Source organism: Sylvia atricapilla, chromosome Z (assembly GCF_009819655.1).
Source record: "Sylvia atricapilla isolate bSylAtr1 chromosome Z, bSylAtr1.pri, whole genome shotgun sequence".
In the NCBI taxonomy this organism is placed as follows: Eukaryota; Metazoa; Chordata; class Aves; order Passeriformes; family Sylviidae; genus Sylvia; species Sylvia atricapilla.
The window spans coordinates 16,389,269-16,402,622 of NC_089174.1; the positions used below are offsets into that span (position 1 = coordinate 16,389,269).

General features: G+C 35.7%; 1 protein-coding gene across 2 annotated transcripts in view; it reads left to right on the forward strand.

The window, feature by feature from the left end:
- Nucleotides 1-13,354, forward strand: part of PAM (peptidylglycine alpha-amidating monooxygenase) — a 124,543-nt gene that overhangs the window by 70,190 nt on the left and 40,999 nt on the right. For both annotated transcript variants that reach the window (XM_066339337.1, XM_066339338.1), the window contains exons 6-9: nt 3,376-3,461; nt 5,146-5,229; nt 11,923-11,971; nt 12,451-12,518. In XM_066339337.1, the coding sequence (XP_066195434.1) occupies nt 3,376-3,461; nt 5,146-5,229; nt 11,923-11,971; nt 12,451-12,518 (287 nt within the window). The remainder of the gene's footprint in view (nt 1-3,375; nt 3,462-5,145; nt 5,230-11,922; nt 11,972-12,450; nt 12,519-13,354) is intronic.

Below are 13,354 nucleotides of genomic sequence, written 5' to 3' on the forward strand. Positions count from 1 at the left end.
TAAGTTTTCCTTGTCCTTTGGGACGTGGTGCGCTTGAAGGGGAAGGTGACCAAACTGTTTGTTATGAAGGTCTAGAAGTACATGTTATGAGTGTATCTACTAAAAATGAAGTGGCATGTTCCATTTTCTCTTGATACTCTCCTGATTATGGCAGAGCTTTCAGTCAGAACTAAATACAATACCTAGGCTGCAACAAAGCTCACTAGGATCAAAGAAATGCATCATGTCCTGCTGAGGTGGTTTTGATACGCATGCCAGAAGAGCTGATTACCTCTAAGAGATATCTGGGAAGCATAATTGTCATTTGCACATATGGCTGAGTCGTTCTCAACGGAAACGTGATTGAGCTTGCATCTGCTAGATGTCCTGGTCTGTTGTGTGTTTATACTCTTCCTCACAGTGTAGAGTGCTCTTTTTCCCCCACAATTTCAGGTGGCTGAAACCATGCCTTACATATACAAGTGTTTTCCCAGGTGTTGTTTTACGAGAAGTGATAAACAGAGCGTGGGCTGTACTACTTTGGTTTAGAATGAAACATTGGCATGGATGTCAACCTTCATCGCATCTGGCTTGAGTCTGTTGATGTAATCTGAATAGTTTCAGGGCGAGGCTTTCTAAAAGTCATACCTGTGTATACTGCACCTGTAGAATGACTTCCGCACTCTGTGCTCAAGGCCATGGATGCATTGCCATTGGAAGAAGGTATAAAAACACCGTGCAAAAAACCCTTTTCCCTATTTCAGGATCAAGAGGGAGAAGTGTATTTAGGTGGCTGTTTGGAAAGCTCCTTAGGGTCCCTTGTTTGATTATCCGTCTATATCCATGAAGTCTACACCCACATATATCAGTCAGTGCATTCTTGGATGTGGTCCAGGTACATTGTGCTGTCTGTATGACTGTGTCTGGCATTTACAGGTTTGGTAGTGTCTCTGCCTCAGGTTTCCCAGTTCCTGCAGATTTAAGGTGTCTAGAATTTACTAGTCTTTGGGAGTCTTCCATTCTTCACCCTCAGCATCACCTGAAAGGTGCTAGCTGCAAAGGCTAGGGACAACTCAAACTCTCTGTTACTTTAAATATTTGCAACCTGTTTGTGGCCTGCAAACTTGGCAAACCCTTCTTTTTTCTTTTCTTTCCCCTTAGGTTTTTGCTTTGCATTTTCTTGATTTGTTTGTTTGGGATTTTTTTGGTGATTGCTTCTTTAGTGTTTAGTTTGGTGATTGCTTCTTTAGTTTCTATGTGTGTGATTTTTGTTTTGAAAAACAAGAAATTGTAAAGTGTAATAAAAATTAACTTAATGCAATAAGCTCACATTCAGTACAGGGAAGAGGATGAGTTCATATGGGTTCATATACAGATTACTGTCACTTTCTTTGACAATCAGTTTTAAATAACCAATTCTATGTTTTGGGGCGGGGGGGGGTGTGCGGTGTTCTGCTTTGTGCATCAGTCCTGTTCCTCTGTGCAAATGCAGCAGCCATTGTCATTTTCTATCACTTGAGTTAATAATGCTAGAACAGTTCATTACCATTAAATATTCTATTCCTTCATTTTTTCCATCACTGATTAATAGGCTGACAGGGCCTGTCAGAACTGTCTAACACTGCTGTGACAGTTTCTGGTTTGAAACTGGGAAGAAACACCAATTTATTGTAGTGGTTTTAGTTTGCTAATTTTTTGTTTCCCGGATAATGTACCAATTAATGTGGTGGGTCTTCATATTGGCTAAACGCCAGTGTAACCACTAGAATTATTTACTTCTTTTCTGCTGCAAGATAGGATTAGGAGAAGAGCAAAGCAGGCTCAAATGTTTAAGGGAATAAAGGAAAAACTATTTAAACAGAACTGAAAGAAGTTATAAGAATCAGAATAGAACTTTCAGAACACGTTTCCTCTCCTCACAACCTTCTTTTTTTCCTGCTGACAGTGTACAGAGACAAAACCTGGAACTTAGGCCAGTTTACTACCTCTAAGATAGTTTTTTATCAGTTCTTTTAGAGAGATGAGCTTTTTGCTCTGTCATGGAAACTTCTTCACAAGAAAACTATTCTTTTGTGGCTTCAGTTTCACTAACAGCAGCCACCCAGAAATCTGCATTCATGAAATCCCTTCCATCTCATGCAGTGTTCATGGGCCATGTCAAACTCATGAGGTAACATTTTTAGGGATGAACTGTTCAAAAGCAAAGGTTCTCTTCATCTGTCTCTGAGATTGTCTTTGTCTCTGAAAGCTAAGATCTTCTTTCTGTGGGGGTAGAGCGTTTTCATTACTCTCATCTCTCTCTCTCTTTTAAAGCTTCTCAAGAGATCACAACTACTTCAGCACTTACTTACTTCAGCACGAATGCTTTTTCTTATGTCTACAAGTTCAACACTCCATCTCTCCATACTGTTTCCATGAATTAAAGGATATTCTAGTGTATCACAGTGCATTACCATGGTCTTGCAAAAGAATTTCAGCCTAAGACTAAGGCATCATCTTATTCTCCTCCCATCTGGAACTTGACTCTTCCTTCACTGACCTTGGTGTCTTCATGTTGTTTCTCTATGTGTCTTCACTCTTTTCTCTCAATTGAGAGAGGATTGATGTTCTGCAAGTTTAGTTTGTGCCATGAAAGAGTTAATATCTTGCCTAGGTTCTGCAAGAGGTCATGATGCCGGAAGCAGCCATGGTGGTAGATTCAGGCTGTGCTGTGCCAGGATCTCAGGGGCTGCCCAGAACAGCCACAGCCACTCTGGCCACACGGCCGGTCTCAGGCCCGTTCTGTGTTTAATTCCAGCTGCAGCCCAGCCTGACCATGCTGTAGGTGGGGGATCCAGCCTGGCAGCCAGATGTTCACAGCCACCGGGGCCCAGTCCAGCCGGGATGGGGCTCCTTGGCCTCCCCTGCTCCTGCCCGGCAGCCAGTAGAGGAGGCTGGTCCGGCCTGAGACCTGTTCCAGGCTGGAAGAAGAAGAGACCTTTCCCAGGGTTTGTTCCATTTTTAACATGTGTGCTCACAGAGGCATGTTCAGCTTCCTAGTGGTTTAACAAGGTGTCAGTATTCAAAACTAGTCACTTACTAGTTTTGTCAAGGACAGAGGAAACTGTTGGCAGCTACCCTTACAAAAATCATTTCTGTGGGTGGCTTCTTCCCTCCTCACTAAATATCAATCAATGCAAAACCAGTGCAACTGCCTTAACACAAAGGGAGAGGGATAAAAGAAGGTGGAACATACACCAATATCCATGAAAGCAATCTACATTAAAAGAACTGTGTTTCAGCATTCATTTTAAAAATTGTCTTCTTAAAGGTAGTGGATTTGCATGTAACTCACCTGCTGTTTCCTGATTTCAAAATTTCGAAAATAATTTTCTGTTTCTTTTCTCATATTTTTAGGGACTGTGATGAAGGAACTTGCAAAGATAAATCTAACATTTTGTATGCTTGGGCAAGAAATGCCCCACCCACCAGGCTGCCCAAAGGTATTGGCCCTTTAATATGGAATTCTTGTGTGCAGGGACAGGGGAAAAAGGAGGACATGAAAGTAAGAACCTGGCACATCGGGGAGCATCTTGTAATATTTTTATCATGTCTAAAAGTTTCTTGATAGAAACTGTAAAAATATCAACCTCATTATGAAATGTATTATGCTAGCTAATATACTTGTGGGTTTTTGTCATTCTGTTGGTATACCATTTTGGGTTTCTGTAGGAGTAAAAAAAGCAGAGAGAGAGATAACTATCATAATATACTGTTTCTTTTTTATATAGCATTAACCTGGCATTTCCTGCTATATATTACTAGAAGGCTACCATTCTTGTATCTTACCATTACTATATTAAGATACTTTTGTTTGTTTGGGAAAGCACAAACAAGTTCAACTGAAACATTTAATTTTTCCTGTTTAAAGTATACATTGACAATTTAATGTGGTTTTGTTTTTTAATGCTTTGATGCAGTTGAGCAAGATGCTTATATACCCATTTTCTTGTATAATAGGCAACTCTACTGAATAAAATAAAACCATTTTAAGCTACTTGGAGTGGTATGTCTGGAAAACAGGGTGAAGTTCGTTATTGTAATAACCATTAAGCGTCTTAGAAATATCTGCCATCTGTATAGCCTGATATGAAATGATCTGAAAATATCTTGAAGTCTAAGTATTTTTTCTTTCATCTTTTACTGCCCATTATCATAGCCAGGACCAGTATCATGAAAATGCTTTTTTAGATTATCCATTTACAGACTTAACCAAATCAAGTAATACTCATGTTGCTATCAGAATGTCATGTTGAAAAAAATGTTACATGGAGGATTCTGTAGAAATTTTGTACTTAGAGGATTCTATGAAAGTTTTGCTGTTAAACCCCAGCTATTAATACTTTTCTTGTTGGTAAGCTTTGCAAAAATACAAAGGTTGTGAGGAGTATTCATGAAGATGCCTCATTTATGCACGGGGAGGCTGCAGTCCCATTTATAACTTGGCTTTGCCTATTACTGTGGGATTCTCTGACCAAATACAAAGAAATTGCTTTTTCTGCTTATTTTAAAAAATGTTCGTTGTAGAATTGGTTTCGAGAAATCCCTTTTGGTGATAACTTGCAATTTCATTATTTCGAATTATTTCAAACTTCTCTATTGTGTTTTGTGCCTGTGCTTGCTTATCTCATCAATTAACATGGCGGCATAATTTCCTCGAGATTTTTTCTTTACTACTAGCTTAAAAATATTTTACTGCAGACCTTTTTTTCTCCCTCATTCTCAATATTTACTTAGTAAGTTAGTGTTAATTAGTTCCGTATCATGAAGAGTTTCTATGAGAAATGAAAGTTCCAACAAATCCTACATGAATGGCAAAACTTAATTTTTATTTTGGTTTTTTATAAAATCTGTATTAATGTTTTTTTGATTGAGAGAGTTCTCTGCGTAAAGGAGATACCTATTAATTCATAATTAAGTTATGGTCCTAGCTTCTGAGTCTGTTTGGGATCATGGGCTGGTGATTTTCCTTGTTTTCAGGACACAGATTTCTTCAGTTGTGTCTGAAATTTTTTACCCCTTCACTCTTAGCCAGTAAAGTGATTTGTATTTTTTTATATTGTCAGTGATGGAGAATCATCTTACGTTTTTATTGTTTCTGAAAACAATGTATTTTCCTTCTCGTAGGTGTTGGATTCAGAGTTGGAGGAGAAACAGGTAGCAGATACTTTGTTCTCCAGGTACACTATGGAGATATTAGTGCATTTAGAGGTATGCATTTTGGTACATATATTCTTAATTTTACTATGTAAATCACATCCTGTGTAGAGTTTTTGGGTTACAGCCTCTGTGATTATCAAGAGCAAAAAACCTGTGGGTTGTCATTTCCCATGGAACTCATCTGTGATACATTACTGATGTAGGATTTAAAAAGGAATATGAAGAACCTAATGGGCTAGTGATAATGAAAATGTTGGACTTGAAAGAAGAGAAAACTGAATAAGAGCAAAAAATTAAGGGAGGAATATGCATTACAACAGTAGTTCGAGCTATGCCTGTGACCTCTCTATCCTTCTGTGGTATGGTAAATGATCCACAGACTTGACTTAGTTTACAAGGAGTTGCCGCTTCCTAATGCCATGCAGCCTCTCTGCTGTGCATCTCTGGCAAGGTTTGGGCAATGCTTAGCTAGAATTTTAAGCAGCACTGTCTGAAGCAGAAGGTATGTTTTTTTACCATGACATGAAGATATAATATGGCTTAATGGCAATATTGGTAGTGGAGGAGGAAGGAGTAAACTGAGTGTGCTAGCACTGTTTGAGTGGAGTGTATATGCAAATGTGGACAGCTGAAGTTGAAAGAATTGATTTTCATGAGAGATTTCAGATGGACCCTTAAAACCCATGTGATTCTTTGTCTGCTAAAATCCTGAATTATTAAAGTTGCAAACCTCTGAAGAGAGTATATTCATCGACAGCCTGCTCTTCATTATTGCCTGGGGACATTGAGAGTTCCCACTGTTAATATTCACTCCTAAGAATGATATATGAGTATGTATTTACTAAAAAAAATAAAAAGATCAGTAACCTTCGCTGCACGTTAGTCAAGAATATCTTTGAAAATTTTTATTAGCAACTTAACTTGTTAGTCAAAGCTTCTACTCAAAAAACCCACTTGCACACTTAGAGGAACTGCAGTGAAAGAAATAGTCACCTGAAATTAAAAAATTCTTTTATACCCCCAATAGACCCTCTGCAGTAGACTTCCTTTTTTTTTTGCCTAGAATATATATGCAGGACTTAGAAATGCCACAGATGTAAGCCCACAAAATTATGAAAGTTTAAGAACTGTTGTTGACTGATAGGATTATAATGTGGAAGGTGATGTCATGTACTGTTTCAACTGTTACCGAGTATGACAGAGTGCCTCCAGTTTTCAGTGCTTTTTGCTTGATAGTCTGTGATCTTATTTTTAAAGTAAAAAATAATCTGCCTTTTCTGCCATATCTGAAAGGAAATGTTTTTAATGTTGCCTACCTGTGAAAATTCCAGTAGAGAAAAATACAATTTTAATCTAATAAAATGTCCTAAACCTTCATAGTAGTGTTCAAAGATATTCAGTGCATAATCTTCTACTGGTTTCACAAGTATTTTTAAATTTCAGGAATAACCTGAAGGGATTTTTCTTGTAATGAGATATTTGTTGATAAACTGCAGACATAAGAATAGAGTCAAAGCATAAGGATACAGTCGCTGAAGTCTGTATGTAAGCACATGCAGGTGTTGCAATTTAGAACAGAGGATAAGTGATGAAATATGCTCAGTTAACTTGTTATGCTTTCAGTAGTACATCAAGGATTCCAAAGCATTGTTCAGAGTTTACTATTCTGACTTAAAAGTAATTTGCAAATATAAAATATTTGTAGTAGTTATTTATGTATTAGCACCCAATTCTATTACATATCAGTTTTCAGGGGAAAAAATACTTTAGTTAAAATCACCAACTCTCATATTTAACTCTTCTAAATAGAGTACTTTTCATTTCAATAACCAGGTATTAAATTAATTCTGCTTTCCATCCCTTCTTACCTATAATCCTGAGCTAAGAATTGATATTTAGATATGCACTTTACTCTCAGATAACAAAATAAAAGTTATTGTGCCTTGTCTAAAGTAAAGAGATTAAAATTTAGGCTGGAGAGCCAAAAATACATTCTACAAAAAATAGGTAAAAAGGCATCTTAGAAAAATAATGATTTCTGTGTTTCATTTTCTTTACTTTTTGTATGATAAAAGCAAAAATTATTGTGGAGTTGTGCCTGATAGTGGATATAAGTAAAGAAATAAAAAATTGTCATAAATTTGTCTGCTTTTTTATATAGTTGTAAGTGTTTCAAGTTCAGATTCGAATTAAAGTAAATCTAGCCATCTTTAGGTCCGTAATGGGACCCAGTCAGCTTTGAGCTTGGACGGTAGGGATATGCAGTGCAGTTGGCATCCTGATCTTGTTTTATTCTTCTATGTAAGCACCTTTGAATCTGAATTTAAAAAAATGTGGTATTTTTCTAATCCCTATAATGTTTTTTTACTTCCCTTTATATAAAAAACAGTAATGTTGTTTCTAATCTGCCATTTATTATCTTAGTCCCTTCCAGCACATGTAAAATAACTGTTATCCCCAAGAATCAAAGTGTTTAGAAGTTATCAACGATAAGGTCTTTTAGCTATTCTGTAATGGAACCTTTTCACGTCCTGTTATTGGTATGTGTACAACTGTTGCATTGTTTGAAGCAATTTACAATTCTTGGTCAGTATGTTTGGAGCAAATTTACAGGGAAATCTCTCATCTTTGTTCAGCTTTGGCTTTTTTCTCATTCCTATTCTTTTTCTTTCTATTGCACAATGTTTACATTCTCAGTTTCTTCTTTTAACCTCCACCTTTTCACTGAGAGTAGATTTATTTCTCCCTGCAAGAATTATGTTATCCACATTGCATGTAATAGCACAGATGTACCTGCGTTTCTTAGTGGGGTGTAGTGTTGTCTTTGGGTTTAGTTTTTTGGTTGGGGAGAGTAATTCGTTTGGGCCATCAAGCTAGTAGATGTCTTAAAAAGATCTGTTTCCTCATAAGAATGTGAGTTGTACATTGTCATTTGAACATCATTACTCTGAACATTAGATTTAGTGTGCTTCTCTTTGACATTCTCTTGAATATGCTAGTGTCTTGAATAAAGTTAGCTTATCATATTCACAGAGATTCATGGCTATGATATATTTTTATATCCTTTTAGCGAATCAGTCATCTGTGACCTTTATGAGGTCTTCATCTGTTAAAATTTTATATTGAACAAGGATCAACAATTGCCTCCTTTCTTTTTGGAGAGTAAGTTGTGAAAATGTCACAGGGGAGTCTGTGTTTGCATTTTGTTTTTCACAAATTGAATAAAGGTACAGTTTCATTCCAGATTTCATACTAGACTTCTAAAAAGAATTTTACTGATTTGATCTGGGTGAGTGAACAGATCATCAAGTGCAAGCACCTTGACTTAACATGAAAAAAAATGAAGGTAGTTTTATGTATCAAATATGAGATACCAATATTGAATGCAATTATTACTTGTCTCGTTCTTTACTAGGACCTCAAGTTCATTTCTTTGCTCTGTATAATTTCTCTATAAATATAGCTTGTACAAAGTTACTTCCCCATGGGCATTAGCTTTGGAATTGCCTTGCTCAGAAGTTGTGTTCACCTTTGAGCCTACTTCTTATGTTTAATGAAGCAAAGCCAATTCTGAGACTGTATGTAGAGATTCTGGTACAAATCAAGGGCTGAATTTGAAATAACAAGCTGTTTGGAGCTTCATAAGAAATGCCACTCTGTTACTGTAGAAGTTTATTAAGTATTCTAGTCACCATGAATGAGTCTTATATTTTTCCTGTGAAATGCTAGAAACAGAGCAATGAAGAAGCTGAACCATTTGAGCGCAGTGCTCAGTAATTCATGATCCCCATACTCAGACTGCAAAAAGTAGGTTTTGAAGAGTGTTCGTTTTCCTGAGTAAAACACTGATCTAATTTTGAACATTGAGAAAATCCTAGAAGTCTCGATATCTCTGGCCGATTCTCATGCATGTAATTGAAGAGTTCAGGACTGTAGATCTGGATAGACAGATTAGCAGAAAGCCTGTTTCAGAAGTCTTAGCAAAATCAGCTTACAGGAGAGTGTTTCTCTTTAGGATAATTTTCCTTCAATCAATCAGATACATCAGATGTGAGTATTTAATTTGAAAAACTGTTGAGTATTTCTTGTGTTTGAGATATTTCTCCTAGAAAACATTTTAAACAGAAATAGCATTAGTAATTCTTTTTAACTACTTTAATCATTTGTTGGCAGTTAAATTTGGAATGATCATTGCAATTGTTGTCAGGCACAATTTTTAAAAATTATATTCATAAAGTCTGAAGCTGGTTTAACATGCACCATTGGCTTTGTTTGATATGGGTAAATTAAAGCAGGGAATATTTAATATGATTTTTTTTTGTGTTATATTTGCACAGAACACAAAAGGCAAAACACAACTTCTCAGTGTTTGTTGGTGAAGTGTTCAGAGTTTTGAGTGTTTCAAGGAGGTGAACTGAAGGAAGTAGAAGCAGTGAAACATCAGTTCCAGCATCCCTCTGTAGTTGTTAGAAAAACATTTAGTCAGTTATGGCTAAATATAACTACAAACATAAATACAAAGCACTAGGAATTCTTGAAAGGTTTAGACTGATGTATCCATCCACTGTTTCAACGCGGCACTGCAGATCCGATGCTTGTGCTAGAAGTTCGTTTGTGCTCCTGATACTGATTTAGATGGTTGCCTTATATAGTAGTAATTGTAATAATTAGTAGCAACCTACCAACTATCTTCAGTTCATTTTGAAATTGCTCTATTTAGATGAAAATGCTGATTAAAGTGTTTTCCATGCTCTTAAAAATAAAATTGTGTCAAAATACTCTAATATAGCCAAACTGAAATACATTCGAGGTTTTTTTCTCTCCTCCTGTGGTGCTACTTTTAAGAGGCACTATGATGTAGTAAGGGCTAAATTCTTCAAATATGAAATTAGTTTGATGATTGGGGGATAATTTTGCAGCTGTTTTCAAAAGATAGAATGGTGATGTTTTCAACTAAAATTCCAAAATTGAGAGACACAAAATGACTAATTGCATTTTAAAATTTTAAATTTTACTTCTTTAGGTAATAATGTTCTGAGAGGAAGGAAGTATTTTCCAATTTCCATTGAAATGCATGTAATACAGAGTTCTAACAATATTAGACTTAAGAAAAACTGAATTCTGGAGCATCACTTGTGTTATTTATATAAGAAAAATTTAGTTTGAAATGAGGAAAATGGGGCAGAGGAGACTTCACAAAGACCTTTGTACTAAACACTGAGGTATTGAGATTGTAAGTGAAGCTGCCTACAGGGAAGAGGATGAATAGTTTATACATATGTTGAACTTTTTCTAAAACCATTGGAAAGTAGTCTAGTTTCTCTTTCTTGAATGTTTTTTTACCACTCCCCATCTTTTGTCCTAATAGCTTAGTCTTTTTGGCACTTTTGGATTCTTGATTTGGTAGTTTTGATTCTTGTAGGTTATCTTGATGAAAGAGTTGCTGTTCTTACTTTTTTATTCTGTGTACAATGAAGACTTTGCTTTTTTGTTGTTATTTGTAAAAGTGCAACTGTAGTATAGTGATTCAGATTTTTAAATCCAATAGCATTGGGATGCACAGAGCTGGAGTAACTAAGAATTTGTAGATGCCATGATGATGAGCATTATAAGAACCCAGTAAAATTGTGTTAGCAGCTATTTCACTTGAATAACACATACATTTATTTACAGATCTACTTTGTGAACATAATGAAAACAAATTCTAGTCAGTTCTACTATCATAGATAGTGAAGAGCAAACTGATTATTATCCATTAATAGTGACATGTGGGGTGACTGAAATACCTGATGTGTGAAAAACTGGAGTGATAGTTTTTAATCTGTCAAGTTTCCATATGTTGTCCGACTTTCGCCATTATCCCTTTTTCTGTTCAAATGCACTACTTTTTCAGTTTGGAATCTGGCTATGTATGGTAAGAAAAGCTCTCAGGAGTTACCATTTGTTACTGTAGCTGCTCTCATCTCTTTCTTACCTGAAACTTTTCCTGTTGAATGATATTTTTTCAAAATATTCTGTTTATTTACTTTGGAGTTAGATCCATCTTCTAACTACAGTTATTACTGTATAAACATAAGAAAAAGAAACTTGCTTTTAAAGGAACAAAGATTGAACTCCCAGATGGCCAACTGCAATTGAGTAACTGCCAAGACACCTGGGTCTTTAAATTAAAATGTCAAATGTATCAGCTAATGATGATACAGTATACTGACAAATTAATTGGCTGGTTTTACTCACCTTCTAGGATATCCAAATTTAAGCAAAATTACTGTCTGTATTGGTATATCAAGTTCACCTGCTGACTTTTATTTACAAGGATTTCTAGAAGCTGCATTATTTATGACTAAAAATATTTCTTTTAACAAATATTTCATTTTTCAGACTTTGATCAAACTATACATTTGTTTGAAACAAAACTACTTTTTCTGCTAGTGCAAACATGATACTGTTTGATTTCCCAGACACTAGTTCATAAAGATCTGTATTTTCTAGTACAGTAGTTTTCATACACCAAAGTTTTTCTCTTTGTATTAGGATTTCTACAAATGCAGTACTGAGATGATCAAGTTTGTAGTGTTCAAATTTCAGTAGTATTTTCACAGTATAACAATTTTACTGCACACAGTAAGATTAAAACTTTTTCTGTCTTCTGGTATTTTTTACACAGCAGAAAAATCTTCTTAATATGTAATAATTTGCAGGGATTCAGTTGCTAATGATGAAACTATTTCACAATTTGTACAGATAAACACAAGGACTGCTCTGGTGTAACTTTACATCTGACACATCAGAAGTGAGTATTTTTGAAAATGCTTACCTGGGTTTTTTTCCATTGCAATAGAAATTGTGAATTCCTTTGAAAAGACATGAAATAAAAATAATACATACTTCACAACATTAAGAATTTCAAAGTCGTGCCATCTGTTGGCAAAAAACTTCATTTCTGCTAAGAAACTTGACACAGCTGTTCTATGAGTACTGGGTTAATCTGATTTGAGAGCTTCATATTTAGAAATCAGGGATGAGAACAGCAATTATGCAGATGATAGCTTTGTCCTATTTCATGTATTTTGCAGAAAATGCTTTAGAAATGGTAGCAAAAAGGAGAGAGAGTGGGAAACTGCTGTGAAACGGCTTATTTTTCAAGAGACCTGTTTCAGATGTAATCCAGTGTTTAGAAATTAGTGGTGTCAAATGATGTTGCATGTCAAGTCACTTGCAGTTGTGTTTTACAAAGGACTTGTTTACCAGAGCTTGGGTTTTCCATTGCAGGCAGCCCTTGATTGCGGGAATGTATCTTATGATGTCTGTGAACACGGTCATACCGCCAGGCAAGAAAGGTGAGTCATCGTTTTACAAAGTGATTATAAGATATTTCAGCATCTGATCTATTATCGTTGCTTAATGCGGAAGAAAATTTAACAGAGGCTTACTGATATGTAGATGGACAAATTAATTATTTGACTGATTGAACAAATGAGGAAAAAAATGAGTTATTTTAAGATTGTATCCTGTTTCCCTATGACTACATCAGTAAAGGCAATCAGCATTGTATAAACACAATGTGTACAGCTAATTATGAGTATTTCTTTATTTTCATCTAGTATTTCACAAAAACGTGCTGTACCTCCTTCCTAATTCCTCCTTCCCCCTCTAGAAAGCCATAAACTGTTTTGGACTTTTCTTTATCTTCATTTGTCATTCATGATATTTGTGATTCTACTAAGACTTCAGTTTTAAAAAATAAATTTCTACAATAAGGAGCTGCTATTTAAGGGTTTTATTTCTGTGTTCCTAGTTGGTTGAAAGGTCAAGATGCTGAAAAAAAGTAATTGTAATAGAAAGTTTCCAAAGTGTTTCTATTCAGAATCCTGGATTTTACCTGAAACTCAACTTGAAAACTCCCCAGATCCTTTCTTTGGCTAGCACAGAATGTTCTGTTTTAAGGAAGTTGGATGCTGACTGTACTCTGCTGTACCAAAATTTTTAAAGAGATAACCACAAGCACCATTTGTCCCATCACCTAAATATGATGAGGTGGTCAAATGCTCACTGCCTCCAACTGCTTAGTGAATTCATCAACTTGAAACATTTTTAAATGTGAATTGAAATTAAAGATAGTTTTCCCTCCAATATGAAACCATTCCAAATTTGTCTCCCACTACCCCCAAGAATA